This window comes from Phyllostomus hastatus, unplaced genomic scaffold (assembly GCF_019186645.2).
Source record: "Phyllostomus hastatus isolate PE091 unplaced genomic scaffold, TTU_PhHast_1.1 phas_contig_58, whole genome shotgun sequence".
NCBI classification, from domain to species: domain Eukaryota; kingdom Metazoa; phylum Chordata; class Mammalia; order Chiroptera; family Phyllostomidae; genus Phyllostomus; species Phyllostomus hastatus.
The window spans coordinates 6,262,753-6,284,863 of NW_025333916.1; the positions used below are offsets into that span (position 1 = coordinate 6,262,753).

At 32.6% G+C, this 22,111-nt stretch overlaps 1 protein-coding gene across 4 annotated transcripts in view; it reads left to right on the plus strand.

Moving 5' to 3' along the window:
- The window catches only part of FAM172A (family with sequence similarity 172 member A), a 414,546-nt gene that overhangs the window by 70,523 nt on the left and 321,912 nt on the right, over positions 1-22,111 (plus strand). For all 4 annotated transcript variants that reach the window (XM_045847842.1, XM_045847845.1, XM_045847843.1 and 1 more), the window contains 2 exons: positions 11,940-12,005; positions 17,122-17,313. In XM_045847842.1, coding sequence (XP_045703798.1) covers positions 11,940-12,005; positions 17,122-17,313 — 258 coding nt within the window. The remainder of the gene's footprint in view (positions 1-11,939; positions 12,006-17,121; positions 17,314-22,111) is intronic.

A 22,111-nucleotide genomic window follows, 5' to 3' on the forward strand; every position in this document is an offset into this window, starting at 1 on the left:
TATGTATGTATGCATGTTTGTGTATACACATTTAGGTATGTAGATAGATATAGGTACAGGATGTATCTAATATAGTATTAGATTAAAACTGTTACATGGTTTCTAATTAGAGTTTCTGAATAGTTTCAAAGATGATGTAGGCTGACTGTCCTGATTAGAAAAGAGTTCTTGAAGTCAGTAGAGAAGACAGTTATTCTCCACATATTTGATAATTCTTCAAGCATTATGCATCTATTTAGGTAAAAGCATTTGGAAGAAAATGAAGGGATCATAGTTTTTGTGACTTTTTCTTCAGATCACTGCATACCCAACGTGGTACTTCTCCCGAAGTTTCTTCTAGTTCCAGCAAATCTTTTATGTTTGTAATGATATGGGACAGGGCTATGAAATTTTCATATGTATCATAAATTTTATGTGTGTGTATATATTGTGTGTGTGTGTGTGTGTGTGTGTGTGTGTGTGTGTATAATTGTGGTAAGAACCCTTAACATGCACTCTACCCTCTTGAAAAATTTTAAGTGCATAATACAATGTTATTAACTATAAGCACTATTTGTACAGCAGACCTCTAGAACTAATTAGTCTTGTAAAACTGAAACTATATACTCATTGAATAGCAACTTCCCATTTTCCCCTTCCCCAGTCCCTGGCAACTACCAGTTACTATGTTTCTCTGAGTTTGACATTTTCACTCAGATAATGTCCAGTAGTTTAATTCATATTGTTGCATATGGCTGAATTTCCTTCCTTTCTAAGGCTAATATTTCATTGCATGTATATGCCGTGTTTTCTTTATCAATTCATCCATCTATCGATTGGCATTTGGGCTGTTTTTCTATCTCCATCGTTGTGATAACGCTACAGTGAATATGGGAGTTCAGATACCTGAGAGATCCTAATTTCCATTCTTCTCGATATATACCCAGAGTAGGACTGTTGGATCATGATTCTATTTTTAACTTTTTAAGGAACCTTTATACAGTTTTCCATAATGGCTGCACCATTTTACATGCCCTCCAACAGTTTACAAGGTTTCCAATTTCTCGAATGATTGTGATTACCACTCAGAAATATGTTCTTGGCATCTGCCTCAGATGGCCTGTGCTTATTTTGCTATAATTCTTTACAAATAACTTATAAAGGTGATTTATTTGTTTCAATACCTTACACTTAAAAATGAATTTTCCTTTTTTGAAGCTTTTTTATGTGCATTATGTTGATTGTTATATAGATATAAATATAGATTTGATTCTTATGTGTGATCAGGCTCCTCTTAGAGTTGTTAACTAGGAATTTTCTAAGAAACTGTTGTGCATTTTAAATTTAAGCCTTATTATTTAAACTAGTCTCTCTGCAAAATTGTAAATAGTTTGAAAGTTCTTATTTATTAATATAGCTTTGTAATTTGTAAATTTTGAAGATACACTTCCACTAACATTTTTATGTCAGTGCATTTATAGAATTGAGCAAAAAATTATATAGTAGATGGTGTGAATATTTTACTTTAGGTCTGCAATGCAAAAGAACAACAAAAAATGTGTGGGGGATTCTGTTATGAGTTAGTAAGACTGTGGGTTTAATTTGAATTCACTGAAGAGAGTGGCCTTCATAGATTTACAGTTAATGAGCAATTTTTCTTAAAGTATTCTGTCACTCTGGGATTGCATACAGTTAGAACTGACAGTTGGAAACATGCTGAGATGGGGAAACCAAAAAACAGCTGCCTCTCTGGGCAAACGCTGCCAGCTGGTGAGGCTTGCCAAAGCAAAATATTTTATACAATAAAATAGCTTTCAGATATTTCTGAAGTTACATAGTACATATTTAAGGTAATTTTTTTTAGTTTGTTTGCTTTTGTCAAGCCAAAATACTAAGAGTTTTTTCAGTTAAAGAAGTTTTCTATTTTAGTGACAACTAATCTCTTTAGTTTGTATTCATTAAACTAATATATATGCCTTAAGCAGGGGTGTCCAACCTGTGACCCAGGGAGGCTATGAATACCACCGAACACAAAATCGGAAATTTACTTAAAACATCATGAGATTTTTTTTTTTGTGATTATGTGTCTTAAGTGTATTTAATGTGTGGCCCAAGATAACTTTTCTTTTTCCAGCGTGGCCAGAGATGCCAAAAGGTTGGATACCTTCTAGAGTTTACTTTTTGAAGTTGTATGGGGATCTTTGGAAAGATGTTTTTGTTTCTCATATGAACTTTAGAAGTAGAACCATATTTTTTCTTTTTGTGTCTTTTCTAGAATGCAATCTATATTTTAAATGTCTTGAATTATATTAGAGGTGAATTGTTAGGGTCTCATACTTTGAGATAAGATTTATACCTCTGAATCTTAATTTAAATTTGATGATTGCCATTCCTTTGATATTATCAGATCTGACAAAGGTTATCATTTAAGTTGTGGAAAATTATCTATATATGTTATCTGAGTAGAAAACTATTTTCTTTTTTGTCAGAATGGTATTTATTGAATTTCTGTAATGCCTATATTCTGTGGTTCTTTAGTGTTCATACAAGTAAAAACTTGTAAAATTAATGTTTGTACAAAAAGAAGTAGGCAGACAGTTAGTGTATATTACAGACTTCAGTAGAAATTTATCCTTCCACTCATAAGAAAAATCTTAGCTAAAAGTAATAATTACAACTTAATGTAGTATATAGTTGGTAGTAATACATTTTACCTCCTCTTTTGGCTTATTAACTATATATTTTTTTGTTTTACTGGACTAGTAGTTGCTATGGGGTTTATGATACACATTTTTAACTTACCAGTTTATCTTCAAATAAAATTATACCACTTCACATCATGAGATCCTCTTAACATTGTACTTCTATTTCTCCCTAGTATGTATCTAGTTTTCCATCTGGAATCATTTTCTTTAGCATAAAGAACATTGTATAATATTTCTAGTACCAGTCTGCTGGCAATTAATTTTCTTGGCTCTTGTTGGTCTGGAGAGGTCTTTATTTTGTCTTCATTTTTGAAGGATATTTCAGTGTATGTAAAATTTCAGGTATGGGGTATATATATTTCTTCTTGGATTACTTCAAAGGTGTTTCCTCATTTCTTCTGGTTTGTATTATTTCTGCTGAGAAGTTGGTAGTATGTCTTATCTTTGATCCCCTCTACGCAACATGTTGTTTTCTCTGGCTGCCTTTGAGATTTTCTCTTTACCACTGGCCTTCAGCAATTTGATCATGAACATGCCTGGGTTTTTTTTGTTTTGTTTTGTTTTTCTTTACAGTTATTTTCTTTGCTGAGCTTCTTGGATAGGTAGATAGATAGTCTTTCAAATCTGGAAAGTGATTGGCCATTATTGTTTCAAACATTTCCCTTCGCTCCTCCCTGACTTCCTGTACTCCAGTCCTATGTGTGTTGAGTTGCTTTTCATTGTCTCACAGGTCGCTTGAGGAACTTTTCATTTTTTCAGTGTTTTCTTTCTTACATTTTGTATAAATTTTATTGCTATATCTTCACATTCCTGATTTATTCTTCTGCAATGTTTAATCTGATGTTAAACCTATCCATTGAGTATCTTATTTCAGATACTGAGTTTTTCAGTTCTGAGTAGTTGTTTTTGGTTCTTTTTTCATTCATTCTCATATTTATGTATCCCTTTACATCTTTGAACCTTTTCATAATACCTGGTTTAATGCTTTTATCTCCTAATTTCATCATCTCTTAACATTTCTAGGTCTGTTTTTACTGACAATTTCCCAATTATGGATCACATTTTCCTGTTTCTATGAATGTCTGTAATAATCTGTACTGGATAATGGGCACTATAAATATGTTGGTGAGTGTCTAATATTGTTGTCTTCTTTGGAAGACCATTGTATTTGTTTTGGCAGCAGTTAAGTTTATTGTGGAACAGATTGATCGTTTGTAGATCTGTTTTAAAGCTTTGCTAAAATAGATCTAGAGTAGCTGTTATTGTAGGAATAGTTCACCTCTCTTCTCAGGCATGGCCCTTCCTAGGTCACCGCTGAATACTCTGAGTTTTTGGTGAAACCTTTTCGTTCTGGCTGGTTTGAACTCAAATGTCTCTGAACCCTGTATGAGCTCTTGGAATTGTTCATCTCTAAACTGTCAAGTGTTTTGTTTTGTTTGTTTTTTCTCAGTAGTTTTCTTACTCTGGCCTCTTGAAAGTTTTATCCTATGCATATATAACTTAGCCAAAGGCTTAAAGAAACTTATATGTAGATTTCTTAGAGCTGTTTTTCTGCCTAACCCCCTACCTTTGGTATTATGTCTTGCAAACTCCAGTTGTCTGTGTCCCCCTGAGCACCATTTTCTGTCTTCTCAACTCAGCAAGGCCACTGGGTTCTGCCTGGGTTCCTCCAGTACGGCCACAGTCAAGAAATTTTTTTCAGGCAGAAAGCCAAGATGATTATGGGACTTATCTCCTTTGTGTCCCTTTTCTTTGGGATCACAGATCTGTATTACCTATTTTCCATTCTCCAAAAACAGTTTAATATATTTTATACATTTGTCTGTTTGTTTATAGTGAAAAGGCAGGTCCAAATACTAGTGCAATTATGTGCTGCAAGAAGACATTTTGGTCACCAACAGACTTCATGTACAACAATTGTCCTATAAAATTATAATGTACTGGAAAAATTCCTATTGTCTACTGACATACCTGTCCATAAGGTCATAGTGCAAGACATTGCTCATGTGTTTGTCGTGACACTGGTATAAACGAACCTACTTGCACTGCTGGTCATGTAAAAAAGTACAATATATACAATTATGTACAGTACATAATACTTGAAAATGATGACGAATGACGGTGTTACTGGTTTATGTATTTACCCTGCTATACTTTTTATCATTATGTTAGATTGCAGTCTTTCTACAAGACTTACTGAAGAGTTTACTATGACACGGTATGCTGTGTTATGCCTGTGGCAGCCTCATACATTTCATATTACTATCTTTCTTGATTGCATCATTTCTCTTGTGCTTGATTTAATCTCATGTTGTTTTGAAGAGTAACATGCTGCACAGTCTTGTAGCCTAGGAGCAATGGGCTGTACCATATAGTCTAGGTGTGTAATAGGCTATACTATCTAGGTTTGTGTAAGTACAACTTTGTGATATTCTCCCAATGATGAAATTGCCTAATGATGCATTTCTCAGAACATCCCCATTGTTAAGCTGCACATGACTGTAATTCCACTATGGATGTCTGGAAACTAAAATATAACAATTTATTGGATGTTTTTGCTTGTGTTTGTTTTTGCTTATAATATACTAGAACAGAAAAGAAGGAAAGTACTCTTCCTCTCTCTCAAACAGTGGTTATAAAACAGAGTATTGCCTCACTTAATAAAATAGCTCATCTTTTTTAGCATAGTGGTTCCTAGCAGAATCCACAGTATTTTGTTCAATAGAACTGGCTTCTTTTCTAGCTCAAGAAAGATTTTCTTGTTAAATTGATAAAACTCTCCATGTGGAAAGGTAGAAGGAGAGTGGTGATTAGAGAACCTTTTTTCCCCTGCCATCTTGAGAGGGGTAGACAAAGGGAGAGAAACATCAATGTGAGAGAGAAACATCAATTTGTTGTTTCTTGCACATGCCTCAACCAGGGAGCGAACCTGCAAGCTAGGCATGTGCCCTGACTGAGAATTGAACCAGTGCACTTTCAGTTTGTGGAATGACACCCAGCCAATAGAATCATTCTGGTCTGGGCCTTCTTTACCTTGTTTTGAAAAAAAGATAGAGAAGCAAAGTATTAATTTCTAATACAGTTGCTGATATTTTCTCAGTTTCATAAATTCAGATGGCATAGCAAATGCTACTCTGAGTTTCTCAGTGTACCTGGTATTTTTTCCCAACTACAGTGGGTCTCATTCTTTATGTGAGTGATTTTTTCCCCTTAGGTAAATAATTTATAGGAAATTTATTATTTGCATGTACTATTTATAATTTATAGCTTGTTTCTTTTCCTGGCTTACTGATATCTATTATTAAACCTTGTATTTTCATGTATTGGTCAACCTTAGATGTGTGTATTATGTGTTTCCTTGATTATGTTAATAAAAGTCTACATAAAATCACCCCAACCTATTTATTTGCCATTGAGACATATTTTATAAATATTTAACAGAGAGAGAAGAAAAAACGATTATGGAAAGTTCGAGGGATTCTTTACTTAAAAGCATGTCATAGTGATGTTGTTGTCATGAGTGCCCGAGTTCAGTAACCATGGCGTCTTCATTCTTCTTGGTTTTGAGACACAAATAGTGATATTATTTTATTATTATTTTAATCCTCACCTAAGGACATATTTATTAATTTGAGAGAGAGAGAGAGAAACAGAGAGAGACAGACATTGGTATGAAAGAAACATCAATCTGTTGCCTATCGTATGCATTATCAAACCAGAAACCTAGGTATCTGCCCTGATCAGAGTTCGAACCTGCAATCTTTTTTGGTGTATGGAGCAATTATCCAACCAGTTGAACCACCTGGCCAGGGCATAGATATTGATATTATTAAGAGAAACGGGAAATATTGGGCCCTAGTGTTTCATACCAGATCATCTGAATATACCCAGTATTAAAACTAAAATCATATGAATTTATATGGCCAGGAAATAGATCTAAAGCAGTGTTTTTTTACGGCATACATCTCAGAAAAGACCCTGCTTTGACTGTTTTTTCCTTTTGGGCCAGAACAAGGCATGGGAGGACTCTGTAAACTCCAGGTGGTACTGTTAAACCAGGTATTCTTAACCCAAGAGGGTAGGATTCAGGTGGGCTTCAAAGTCTGTGAACCTCAATGGGATAAAAATACATCTTTATGTTTCCTAACTGCTAACCTAAAGTTTTTTTTTTATTATAAATGTTGGTGTAAAAAATAATAGTATTAGCAGCCTTTTGACTTTGTCACAGGTAGAAACCACAGATGTTTTTATATGATATAGTACTCTTGGGCATATCTAAAATTCATTAATAAATAAGGACAATATATCATGAATGTGGCTTTTAAAAAAATTTGGACAAAGTAAGAATGCCCAGTTTAGGCAATGAAAGTTACCTTTTTACTTAAGCATCCTCTTTTGTTTCTGTGCTTGTCTATTGGTATTAGGTTACTAATAACCCTTTAATTTCAGTTTTGTATCCCACTCTCCCTTAGCTTCTTTATTTTTAGACTTTGAACATAGGAGATGGTATATATCATGTAAGTTCAGAACGTATTCCAGACTCCCAGGCAGGCAATTTGCCTGGGTTTGAATTCGGACTGTGACTTATTTGGCTACATGACCATGGGCAGGTTATCTAACCTTTTGAATGCTTTGGTTTCCTCCTTTACTTCAGAGGGTTGTTGTGAATATTAAAGGAGATTTATTAAAAGCACTTATGTCAGATTGGTGCTTTGCATATGTTTGCTATTGTTGTTGCCATTGTTATTGTTCATTTGAAAAAATTTGACCGCCATTACATGAGTTAGGCCCTAGACCTTTAGCCCAAGACAAATATATATAGTTGCGTTTCTTCCAAAAGCTTAAAGTTTAGTGTCAGAGACAGGTATTGGAAAACACATTATTAAATAATCTAACTGTGTAGAAGGAGGAATACAAAATTCCTAGTATGTCCTGAGGATATGTTGGGATGCCAGGCAAGGCAATGTTAAAGCTAGATAAGCAAAGAATGGGACAAGTATTCTAGGCAAAGCATCATTTGCAAAGGCTCTGGGGTGAAGAGATCCTTATGCATCTGAGAATTTAAAAGAAAGAATTTGAAAGAAAAGATTTATACAATTCAGAGAATGAGGAATGGTGTGGTATGAAATTTGAGAAGTAGGCAGGGGCCAGATCTGGTGGGGTCTTGCTGGATTTGAAGACTGGGGCCTTATCTTTATAGCATTGCAAAGCTATTAGATTTGCAGTTTTAGAGGAGTAATATGTTTACTAATGAGAGATATGATCTGAAGGAAAGTTTGCTGTTTTAGACATAGCAGAATGAGGCTTCACAAGCAATCCAAAGAAGAGATAATAATGTGTTGATAGGCTAGAATATACTGAAATGGTCATAGTAGAGATTGGGAAATGTGGAGATCTTTCAATATCAGCTTGAGGGACTTGATTGATTGTAAGGGATGGAAGAAGGACAAAGATTCATGATATTTAGTCTTGGAACTGGAGCAGTTAGGTGGACGATAGTGCCGTTTATAGAGTTGATGAATACAGTGGGGGAGAAACAGGTTTGGACATGTGTAGATGGGTTCAGTTTGAACATACTGAATTTGAGATGCCTGTGAAATCACTACAAGGAGATATCTGTAATTAGTTGGACACATTTATAAGTCTTTGTCTCTGGTAAGTTATTTAAGAATCTGGTTATTGGGGAGAAAGGCTGGCTTAGAGTAAGGAGGACTCTTCTTTAGCGCTAGTAAGAGGAAAATGTGAGAGCAAGTGATCTGAAGCACATGTAAATGAAGGACAGCTGGGGATATAAGACTAGAACTCCAGGGAATGTTAATGAAAGTTGGAGGAGTGAATTTTATTTCAAAGATATGCTGAAAAAGCAATTACTTCAAAAGACTTTTTAAAAGTTTAGAATGTACCCACTAAGAATGAAGTATAAAAGATTTTAAGGGGAAAAATAGGGATGAGATGAAGATGATTTTAGTGAAATTTAAGATGTAGTTCTGACTTAAGAGAATATACACCCAGGGTAAATGTTCTTTAGTTCTAATTAGACAACTCATTGCCATTCATCTCATAGTCTCTTTAATGTAAAGATGCTAGAGGAGCCCTTTTAGGCTTAGCCAAACTGACATTATTGAATAATATTAAACCTTAATTATTAAGAAACTTTATTTTTTATCCTTCTTTTTTCCCTGTGTTCCTCCTCCCTTCCTTCATCTTACCTTCCTTTTTTTCTACTCTCCCTCCATACCTTGCCAGGAGGGAGCTAGGATGAAATGTGGAGTTTCTATAAATGGGACATTAAAAGGGAAAGGTGTTTTTCTTTTTCAAATAATTAGGTAACTTGCAGGGTGGGTTTTTATCTTAAATGATTTATAAGTTCCAAAGTAATAACTTTGTGTAAATTTAATTGGCATAGAATTTAATAAATAATGCTTAAGGTTAGGTATGTTCTTCTTAGTAAATATTTTTGTGAAGCCTTAAGTATTTTTAAAAAATTTATTAAACTGTGGTACATCCACACAATGGAATACTATACTGGTGAAGAAGAATAAAGGTCTCTGTTACTGAGAGGATAGATCATCAGTATAGATTTGTAAACAACAAAGTAGCACAGTGTATTTAGTCTGCTCTAAGAAAGAGAAGGTAAGAATAAATTGTGTAACACTGTGTAGTATGCTTTTATTTTTTAAAGAAAGTGAGGGAAATAATACATTTTTATTTGCTTATATTAGCACTAAGAAACACTGGAGGATACATAAGAACCTGAAAGATTACTGATACAGGTCAGAATGTGAGGTGTACAATGGAGGAGGGTAGGGGTGTGGTGTCTATTGTCTCAATGTCTATTGTGCTATTTTTTTTAATGTTTAAATGAAAATCTTGTGAATTTGTATACAATACAAAAATTAATTTTAAAAATATTTTAAAATATTGCTTATTTTTAATAAACAGAAAAGTCACATTTGTCATCACTACCGATTATTTTTCATCCATTCATTGTCCATGTATGTTGCATGTCACTGACGCTGCAACAAAGTAGGATGTGTGTGATTCTTATTTATAAAAGGCCCACTTTGGTGGGCCAGCGAGAATGTGACGTAGCCACTCTGGAATGCTAAATGTCATAAGAAAAGCATAGTTATTGGCGGGATCAGTGAAAACTTCAGGTAGGAGGTGGCATTTGAATTCATTTTTGAGCAATTAGAGAAAAATGAGGGAAGTTAAGAGAATTTTAGGTGGGGATGAACATAGGCATAGACATGGAAAACTATAGAAACTTGCTCAAATCTTTGCTTTTGACTAGCAATAAGGGATGAAAATTATCCTCATGTAAAACTAGTCTTATAACATTTCAAGACATTAAAATGTTTTGGTGAAAGTAAATTGTTGTTACCCTGTTTGTCATTTGCTTTATATCTACTGAAATACTTGTGGAAACACGTGCAGTCTCAGTAGCACCTGAACTAGGAATATGTACAGTATGGGAAATTTATAAAAACCTTTTGTTTTGGTATAATGCACACAGAAAATTTGTGTGATTACAAGGACCATGTATTTTACATTATATAATTTTTTTAACTGTTTGAGGGTAAAGTTGGAAACCTTATGCTCTTTTACCCCTATTACATTGATGTATGTTTCCTAAGAACATTCTCTTTGTAATTACATTAGAGTTATCAGAATCAGGAAATTTTATATTGATCCAGTATTATCAATCTACAAGTCATGTTTAAATTTTGCTAATTGTCACATAAAGCACTTAATAGATGATATTCCTCATGTCCAGGATTAAATCCAGGCTTACACTTTGCATTTAGTTGTCATGTCTCTCTTCTTTTTTAATCTGGAACCATTCCTTAGCCTTTTTTCATCTTTCTTGATACTGACATATTTTGAAGTATAGGACATTTGTAGAAGGACCCTCAATTTCAGTTTGTCATATCTGTTCTCATAAGCAGATTCAGCTCATGTGTTTTTGACTGAAGTACCTTAGATGTATGTGATCTTTGTCCTCATGCACGATATCAAGAATACATGATTTTGGTTTGCTCCAGTATTGGTGATGTTTTCCAGGTTGTACCATAAAGTTACTGTTACTCTTTGTAATTAATCAGTAGTTGAGGGGAATATACTTGAGACTGTATTCTTTGTGAAACTTCTACTTGTTAATTTTAGCATCTATTGGTTTTCTAACTCCGTAAATTATTCTGTATGCATTAGTTGGCATTCTACCCTAAGAAAGAACATTCTTTCCCCTTTCTTTTTTACTTTATTTATATCATTATGGACTCATTGATTCTTATTGTAGTCAATGTGTCATGTAATCCATTGCTGTCATTAATTGTTGCCTAGATTATTTGAGGTTTGGCCAGACGGCTTCTCATTAAGCAGATTTTGTGTTCTTTTAACATTTATTCATCACTCTTTCAGTATTTTCTTTCTTCTTTTTTTTCTTTTGTGCAGAATTTTTATTTTCAGACTCACCTTGCACTTTCTGTGCTCAAGGACCTGATTCATTGTTTTCTCTTAGGATTCTTGGGTCTTCTTCCATCTTCAAAACCAGTGGCCAATCAGGGCCTTCTCATTTTGCATCTTTCTGGCATGCTGTTTTTTCATAATCTTCCACTTTTAAAGATTCATGTGATTAAATTAGATCTACTCAGATAATCTCCCCTTCTTGAGTTCTTAACATTAACCATATCTACAGAGTCTCTTTTGCCATGTAACATAACAGTTTAACAGGTTCTGAGAGCTACAATGTGGACATCTTTGGGTAGTCATGTTTCTGCTTATCACAGACAATAATACTCACTGGTGTCTGACTTTGCTAAATCAGTTTTCCTTTTCTGTTAGAATCTCCCAACTTTTTCCTCCTTGATTCAGTGAAAACAAAAGAGGTGTTAGGATTCAGAGTCACTATTGTACTATATTAGATATAATGGCTATAGAAAAATTATAGAGTAAACAGATTCTAGAAATACTGAAAAAAGAAAATATGCTCAGAGTATTGATTTTAAAAATAAGAAGTCCTTGTTTGTGAGTTTATATTAACTTGTTCTAATCCATAGTGTTAAGGCCCATAGTTATTCATAAAGGAACAGGAAGTAAACTATTACAAGTAATTAGTAGGGTCTCTTAATTTAGTGTAAAAAACATTCCAAAATAGAGAGATTCTCATTCAGAACAATAAATAATAATAATTCATGTGAATTTTGCTAATGGAAAACATTGCATCTTAATATGTTATTTTCTTTTCCTACCTAGATTATCACGAAGTATGTATATGAGCTCCTGGAAAAGGACTGTAATTTGAAAAAAATCTCTATTCCAGTAAGTCCAACTTTAAAAATTGTTTATATTTCCAAATAAAATAATTTTCAGTTCAGAAGGAAACTTTCATTTTAGGTTAACTATGATAAGTTTAAATTTTAAGGTCTTCATGTTTTGATATTGATAAAGATGATATTAAATTCCTGTCAGTATGCCTAATCTCGTTGTACGCAATTGTTCTTAAAAAACAATAATCTTCAGAACTTTTGTGCACAATGAGATAAGGTATACTACAAAATAGCTGGGGGGATGTGAAGTTCAGCATGGGGAATATAGTCAGTATATTGTAATGACTGTGTGTGTGCCAGGTGGGTACTAGAAATGATGGGGGAACACTTTGTAAGGTGTATGATTATGTGGCCACTAGGCTCTGTGCCTGGAAACTAATAATTTTGAATGTAAGCTGTAATTGAAACAAATAAAAGTACATCTATAGGTAAATAAACACTAATATATAACTTAAAAAAAGAATTATTTCTAGTCTTTTTGAAAATGATAATACAATTAAAAGGACTACCTTTCTCTCTCTCCCCTTTCCAATTTCATTGATATAGTTTATTTTTAGTTATTTATTTGAAGTAAGAAAATATCTTTCTTGTCTCATTAGATATTCACCTTCTCTTTATTTCATGATTTTTAATTATGTTTTATTTCTATGTTATTTCTTTTAAACATTCTCAAAGTCATTCCTGATGCTATTCCTGATTACTATTTGGTGAAATAGCTCCTTCCTTTTTTGGCAGAATACTCCCCTTTTTGGGCAGAAATTTTGCACATTTTGCCATTTCAGAATCAAAAAGTTTGAAATTCATTCTCAGACTCAAATTCTCAAGAAAGCCTTTTTGTTTTTAATGTCAAACATGAAATATTAAGCTTTCAAATGAAGAGAGACTAATCTTATATGTGAAGTGGTAGTGGGACTAGATTAGAAGATCTTTGTTGTCCCTGACAACTCTCAGATTTTATGATATATATGAATCTGGAAGACTTACTAAAAAGTAATTCATTTAAAGTATAAAACTTTGCATATAGATAATTTTGTTTGCATTAAATTTTGCATGAGATTTAAAAATTTAGGGGTTGTTATTCTACTATGAATTACAGGATTTGAGGATTTCTTTTTTAAATTTTTTAAAAGATTTTATTTATTTATTTTTAGAGAGGAGAAGGGAGAGAGAAAGAAAGGGAGAAAAACATCAATGTGTGGTTGCCTCTTGCACACCCGCTACTAGGGACCTGGCCTACAACCCAAGCATGTGCCCTAGACTGGGAATTGAACCGGTGTCTCTTTGGTTCACTCAATCCATTGAGCCACACCAGCCAGGGCGAGGATTTCTTTATCCTCACAAATTATCCCAAAGTTAATTTTTAAAAACAGAAATCTATTTTATGTTTAATTTTCTATGGATAACCTCAAATTTAGATCACATTGTTAATTATTTATTCCTTTGTTCATTCATTCAACAAGTATTTATGTAAGGGTGCCAGGCGCTGTTCCATGTGCTTGTGAAGTACTAATGAGTAAAAAACATTTTTAACAACTAGGCCCACCGTTATTGATTTGGAAACTTTCATTCCTTTAGAAATACATGAAAACCAAAATTTCAGTGGTCTTTTTGGGAATTAATATACTAGTTCTTTTTGGATTCTAACTCTTTTGTTTAGTTTTGATCTTAGGTCAAGTGTGTTACTTTATTAAGACTATATATTGCATTTGGTATTCTGGAAAGTTAATGCAGGATTTTGTCATTTTACTCAGTCATTTCTGTTAATTTTATTTCTTTCAAAGTTTTTAAAGAACAGTATTTAAAGAGCCCTAGGTTAATTCATTGTTAGTATACAATTAATATTGAGTCCTTTAACTCTATAACACTTGTAGTTTCATGGAACCTTGACACTCATGTCAGTCCCCTAGATATCCAGAACAAATCACAGGATAATTGCCCATATAGATCATGTTATATGAATGTTTCATTAATTTTCTTTATAGAAGGTCTGAGATTAGGTTTAGAAGGACTTTTCTCTTTGATCCAATTATTTCCCTCTCATTTAATTTTAGATTGTAAAACTAATATGCAAAAAACCCCAATATACATAGAAAGAGCATTACATTATATGAGACCTCTAAGTGTCAAGTCCATTTCTGGTTAACAAAGATTTTCTGGTTTTATACATAAAAAAGCAACAAAAAATGTTTATTTTAGGAATTTAATTTCTCTTTAAATTATCATCATATATTTTATGTAGTTGTGAAATTTTTCTTCCATAACTTACAGTTCTTTTCATGAGTTGTCTTAACTCCCAAAGAGATGCTAGCAGTGAGAGTGGGTTTTTGTTTTTCTGTTTTGAGGTTTTTTGGTATAGTTGTTCTTTTTATTACAGAAATACCACTAAATTTTTTTCACCCTGATAATGAACTAAGTTTTTTTAGTTTTATAGTTGAACTATTTAATAAAGGAAAGAAAAACTTATTTTGTTTCTTTTTTAGATGAGAACACTTTATTCAAGCCCATGATTTCATAATAAAGATCATAATCATGTCTCACCACCCTCATATATATAAGTACAAAATATTCTCAATTGCATTATGTCACACTTATATAGAATATTAAATTAACTTGGCTGCAAATATTCTTCAGTTTATTCAGTTATATTTTTTGTTTTGCTTTTTTCCTTTTTATTAAACTCATTGGGGGTATACTGGTTAACAAATTCTACAGGTTTCAGGTACACAATTCTATGACACATCATCTGTACACTGTATTGTGTGTTATCCACCCCAAGTCAAGTCTCTCTCCATCACCATTTATTCCCCTATAACCTTTTTCACTTCCCCCCATCCCCTTTCACCTGGCCCTCACCATGCTGTTGACCGTGTCCATGAAATTTTGCTCTCTTTTTGGTGCAGTCCCTCCACCAACACCCCCAACCAGCCACCCAGTCATTTTTAAATGAATATCACAATTAGTGGGGTTCATTAGCATCTCCAAATGGGTTGTCAACAGGTAAAATTTGTTTGGTGCGGTCTCACTAACCAGTTGGTCTTTGAAATTGATTTGTAGTAAGGGAGGTGGTATGCTGGAATGACCTTTATATGCATGTATTCTTTAATGAAAGCTCAGCTTAATGAATTACTATTGTTTGAAGATAAATGGACTTGGGACAGCCATTTCCAAACTTAAGTTAATGAAGAAAAAGTTATTTTATTCATATAATAATTTCACTGTTGAAAGTTAGCATTAACTTTATACAAGTAAGTTATAGTTACCAACTGCAAAGTTCAGAATTGTGTTAAATTGATATGATATTAGCCAATAACCAGCTCAAGTACTGCCATTACTCCTTAATCATTAATACCATTACATTATTCAGTTTTATTACTCTTTCCTTGAATTTTCTGATGTTCTCATATTTTTGAAGTCAACATTTTAGGATACTTAAATAAAACTTTATATACTTATTCATGGCTACCTTAATTTGTAGCCCTTTAAAATGTTTGAACATTATAATAAAAACATATTTTTATCTTTGGAAACTCACTACTTTTCCAGTTTTAAAGTGATTACTGTAGAATTTAAAGGACCAACACTTAATTGCTTTAAAAATTGACTGGGTTTTTTTGTTACAGGGGGCTTTGGCAAATAGTAAAAAGAAACAGTGATCAAGCCCTTACTGGCAAGTGCAGAGCAACTGGTGTTTTCTCATTGAGATAAACAGATGTCCATTTCCTTAGCCATTCCAGGATCCTTTAAGGCCTCACTGATTTTAAGAGGCATTTTTGTTTGTACATGTTTAGATGTACTGTTTGGTAAATGAATGCCTAGAAACCTCTATGGATTCTTTTTTTTTTTGCTGAATACTGACAACTTTGCTTTTTAATTTTTAAAGCCACTTTAACTGAATCATTCCTCTGTTTTCATATAATGTTCTTAGGTAAACAGGAATTACCTAGATTTGGTTTTTTTCTTTCTTCCATCCTCTTCTCTTCCTCTGCGACTTCAGTCATACCTGCTGTCATTATTGTTGTTTGTTTACTCAGGACATCTCATGCATTCAAAGCTAATGTGATTCTGTTACATTTCATATCTCTCTTCCATTGAGGAAATGAAGAACTATTGCATGACATAGCAGGTGGATTTACCCTCTCTATTTGAGGATGTGTATGTTACCAGCTTCTGTCTCTGGCCAGGATGCATAAAGGCTTCCATTCCTGGTTACTTGCCACTGCTGACATGAAATGTGATTCAGTGTGTGCCATGCTGCATGTAATAATGGGGAGTTATCACTTCCTAAAAGTCTTTTGAGTCTCTCAAATCTAATCATATTTTATCTAGTTTAAACTGAAATATTAAGTGACAATGACAATGAATAAAAATATTTACTTTCTATATCATAGGTAACTAGCACATAATGTCATCAGAGCACACAAATAATATTCTTTCATTAAATAATCATTATATAATCTTATGTTCATATTCTAAATGTAATTTTAAAGTTCATTTACATAGAACAGTAGGTTTTTGAATTTTTAAATAGTTCTCTGTCCCATCTTTGAAAAGTTGGTAGTATTTCTGAGTAATATATGATTTTCTAAAAGGTATATCCTCCAATTGGTTTTCCTGTTCTCTATTTTAGGTACAGTATACTTCTATTTTTGAATTTTAGACTTAATAGCTGTTTGACTTTGGGCAAGTTATTTAAACTCTCTAGATTTCAATTTCTTCATTTACATATGAGTATAATCATAGCACCACCTCAATAATATTGTGATTGATACAATATTTTAAAAACATTTTACATAGTATCTGGACAATAGGAAGTACTCAAAATTAGTGATTCTTAAAAATAATGATTCTTAATATACAGCAGTAATGTAGGGACAGATATATTTCTAATTTTCTTTTTTTATATTTAAATTACTATCATGTCTCTTTTACTCATCCACTATATATGTAATTGTTAATCTCTAATGAGTATTTTAATTTTACTTTAAACTTTTTTAACCCTATAATTCTTTAATAACCATTGTATAATTTATAGTAACCATTAATTGTGGTTTCATTTATGTTTATGCTTGATCAGAAAACATTTATTATTTAACTGTTTTTAATTACAGATAGATGCCACTGAAAGTGAACCAAAGAGTTTTATCTTTATGAGTGAAGATGCTTTGACAAACCCACAGAAACTTATGGTTTTAATTCACGGTAGTGGTGTTGTCAGGGCAGGTCAGTGGGCCCGAAGGCTCATCATAAATGAAGATCTGGACAGTGGCACACAGATACCATTTATTAAGAGAGCTATGGATGTAAGTGTGATTTCTTTTATATTTGGGGGGGGCATTTTATAACTCTGTTTTGTGTTATAATTTATTTTAACATGTTTCTTCAAAAGTATATCCTAAATGTAATCTTACCTATTAGTTATCATTTATTGGTAATGAAAAATTGTTTTTCATTATGTTGCAGTTACAACCAAAAAGAAAATTACATCTTAAGTATGTAAAATATTACATAATGTCTCTGAAATGAATACTTCTTATTCTAATTTTTTTGTTTACTATTACATGAAATATCACTTAAACTATCAACTACTTATCAATATTATTGAAATACTTCTGAAAAAAATATCATGACTGCTTTTGTAAATCTTTTCCTACCTAGTTAGAAACTAAAAAAAAATTGCTACTTTAATTTAACCTCTTATTCTTTAAATGAAGAGTTGTTATAACTCAGTATTTTTTGTAATTTCTTTAAAATAATCTCTTTAGAGGCACAAATAAAATGCTTTTCGCATGAGACATATATACTAAGTAGTAAATTGTAATATTTATTGAATTACTTTCTTGGATTCAAACTTTTTAGAAATTGGTGTTTTAAAATTGTGTTTAAGATTTTTATTTTCTGGCCTAGCATTCTACATGTAAATGTTAGGCTACTTTTGTTTTATTGTCTTATTCTTGGGGGTCTTTTGAATAGCCAAATTTTGCAAAGTGTAGGTTTCTTTTATAAATAAGTATAGTTTTTCTTCCGAAAAAAAGTAAAGTGGAATCTTCTATAAGAATGTAAAGTTTATTTTTGTAATTAAAACTGGGAAAGAATTCTTTGGTAACACCAATGTACAATTCAATGTCAAAGGTAAGATGTTTCCTCCTGTGTTAACTCTGAAATGTTAATACAGTTGATCCTAGAACAATGGTTGGGGGAGGGTGGCAGTGGGGATTGGAGGAGAGTGGTTAAGAGTGCTGGCACTTTACCTTCATCCTGCACACAGTAAAAAATCCATATGTAACTCCTGACTTTCTCAAAACTTAAGGGTTAATAGTCTACTGTTGACCAGAACCTTACTTATAACATAAACAGTTGCTTAACACATATTTTATATATTATACATTTTATATACTGAATTCTTATAATAAAGTTAGCTACAGAAAAGAAAATGTTATTAAGAAATCATAAGGAAGAGAAAATACTTAACAGTATATTTTGAAGAAAACCCATATGTAAGTGAACATGCACTATTGAAATGCATGTTGTTCAAGGGTCAATTGTATTTAAGGCCCAGCCAAACTCTTAAAGAGTATTTTTATTAATAGATTTTGAGGTTCTTAAAATGCTTTAGGTAGAATTTCTTAGGTTAATTATGGTTTTTTTTCTTCAGTCTTCATGGGTATGCGAAGAACACAGTGGCATTATTTCTTGCAAACTTCAGTGGTGTGTTTTTAGTAGAATTTAAGTAACTAAAATAAATTGAGGTTTAAGTTGAAGTAACTCACATAAACTATATTATTTCTTATTTTATTAAATGTGTTGAGTTAACATTGGTTAATAGGGTCATAGGTTTCAAGTGTGTACATTGCAGATCATGTATCTCTGTATTATTTAAACTGTTTCATACTTCAGGGTATGAATAGTGAATGAACTTTCTTACACAGTAGTTTGTGGTTAGAAGAGATCCTGTCGATCTATTTTAGCATTATATGTGAAATATGACCATAATTCAGTGAATATTTGAAAGTATAATTTAGTAAAAAAAAATCAGATGTTCATATGCTTGAGGACTAGCTGAAATACTTTTTGTAATTATATTGTCCCTGCTACTATATCAACTAAGCCTTTCCCATTCTAGAATTTTTTTATTGTTATGTAAGATTTTTTTGAGGTGAAAGAGTATATGGAAAGCTATAGCAAAAATCTTCAAGTTGACTCTGTGTTAATATCCCAAACGGGAGGAAGGAAGTTTGTCAGTAACAATAGAATAGTTCTTATGCATAGAAATCTTGTTCTTATACATAGGAGTAGTGTTTTGGATGTAACAGCATTTCATTGCCCTGTCATTTTTTTCTGTTTTTCTCAATCATAGCAACTCAATCATTCTTTGGGAAAAATAAAAACAGCTGATTTCTAAATACTTTAGTATATAGTATAGTTAGTATGCTATATGCTTTGAAATTAAAATTTTTTAGCTTATATCCTTTTATTTTGTAGTAACTGAATGTGAACTTTATTATGGTAACTTTATACATAGTGAATATTTAAATACAATGTCTTTTTAATCTAGATAAAGTTATTTTATTATTTTGGTTTTACCTTTCCTTGTGTTTCTCTGGTAGTTCTTAAAGAGTTGCTCTCTGTTTTGGGGATGGTACAAGGGGACAGGTGTGGAGACGGATGGTATTTTAGGAGGCTGGCCGAGGATGAGTAATAGGGAGGAAGAAGTTGCCCCTTTCTTACTTTGAAATCAGAATAGCTCTGCTTGTTTTTATTTTTTGGACATTTTTAAAAATGTATTTACAGAAAGGTTTCAATAGTTTACAAAAGACTGAGAGCCACTACTCTGTTTTTTATGGTTTGTCAGTTTTCATATCACAGCTAAGGTGGATTCTTAGATTTTCAGGTTGGACAGTATCACTTCTACTCAATGTTGTTAATACTTCAGTTATATTTCTTGCAGGTATTTTATTTATATTGATATAAGGCTTTTATTTTACCCAAGTAATAATTGATATTGTGCATGGCAAAGCTCTGAGATCTGCATCCATTATCTGCTTTTAAATCTTTATTTGTTAAATTTTTTAAATTAAGTCAATTAGGGTGATGTTGGTTAATAAAATTTTGTAGGTTTTTAACACTTCTATAATGTCTCATCTGTATATGGCATTGTATGTTTGCTACCCAAAGTCAAATCTCTTTCCATCACTGTATACTTGAACCCCTTTACCCTTTACTACCCCCCTTCTTTCTGGTAACCACCACACTGTTTTCTGTCTATGAATTTTTGTTTATTTTTCCTGTTTTTTTCATGTATTGCTTTCAGTTTTATGTACCATATATGAGTGAAATCATATTGTTATTGACTTTTCCATCTGACATCTTTTGCTTAGCATAATATTCTCAAGATCTATTATCACAATCTTTCCTTATGGCTGAGTAGTATTCCACTGTATATATGGACCACATCCTCTTTATCCAGTCGTCTATCAAGAGACACTTCAGTTGCTTCTATGTCTTGGCCATCATTAATAATGCTGCAATGAACATAGGGGTACATATATATTATGAATAAATGTTTTCAAATTTTTCAGGTAGATGCTCAAGAAGGAGGTAGCTGGGTATATTCTTAATTTTTACTGTAAAATTAAAGGTCCTGAAATTGTATTCATATCACCGTGAGGACAACCCTTTTTTAAAAAAACAGTAGCATTCTAGCTATACAGGTAGCATTCTGCCTATAAGTGGACTGTTTTGTTATGTATATTTAATTAACTCTGTGGCGCTTCTTTGGTTGACACTGGGGTGAGGATTGGAACCATCTCCACAATGGCCCCTGAGATTTCTTCCTTGGAGCTAGTGTCCCCATATATCACAATTTGAAAATCAAATCACAGATATTCCAATTCTTATATTTTAGATATTTCATAACTTGGTTATCAAAAATTATGAATATTTCATGTTGGAGAAGTAGTGCGTATCAGATAAATTTCCACAATACTTCTGAGGTTGCCATAGTTAGTAATTTTAACAATCTTCATTGCATAATATATTACTTGGAATAGGAAATACTATATCTATAGCCAAGTACTAATTATTCAGTGTCTGATTGTGCACTTTGAGAGTTGCTCATACTTGTTTCTTCTTTTATCTTTTCTCATATGCATCTTTTTGCAGAAAAGGAGTGAGGAAAGTAGGTGACACTTTAAATCATTTAATCATTAATTGCAGGAGTGGATCAAGGGGGAAAATTTTAAGGAGTCAATCACTCTCAAGGTTGTGCAGTACTTGTAAGACACTGAGTGTTAGTGCCTCCTTAAATTTTATACCCTAGCACCTCACTGATCTCTTCATGGCTCCTTTGACTGATGGAGATGTACTGCCAAAAAGTTTTATGGAGAGCAGTTTGGGAGTCACTGGTCTATAGGTTCAAATTTTACTATGTGTCAGAATCCCCTGGTGAAACAAATTATCCTGGACCAGTCCCAGATTTTTATTCAGAAGATCTGGTTGGGTCTGAGTATGTACATATCTCAAATGATGTTTATGCTGCTAATCTGGGCACTGCACTAGAACCACTGGTGTAAATTAATCCTCTTTGGATTGGGAAGGGTTTATTTATAACTTTCAGGATATAGGTATAATTGATAAGTTAGAAATTGAAGGCAGTTATATTTAGTAAAACAGAGAATAAGAAGTCCTAGAAAATGTTTTGTAATAAAATCAGTAGAATTAAAAGTTTATTCAGTCATTTGTTTTGTTTTTCTTTTTTATTGAATTTATTGGGGTGTCACTGGTTAACAGAATTATACAGGTTTCAGGCGCACAGTTCCACAACACATCATCTGCACACTATGGAGTGTCTTTGTGAGAGTATGACGAATGAAAATAAATCTACACTGATACATGCAAACATACACTTACACCACACACAAGAAAAACTAAAAATGAATTAAAGACTTAAATGGAAGGCTCAAAATCATAAAAATCTGAGAAGAAAACAGGCAGCAAAACCATGGAGATTTCTTATAGTAATATTTTTCTGATATACCTCCTTGGGCAAGGGAATCAAAAGAAAAAATAAGCAGAACCTTTTTAGTTTGATAGTTCCATTTG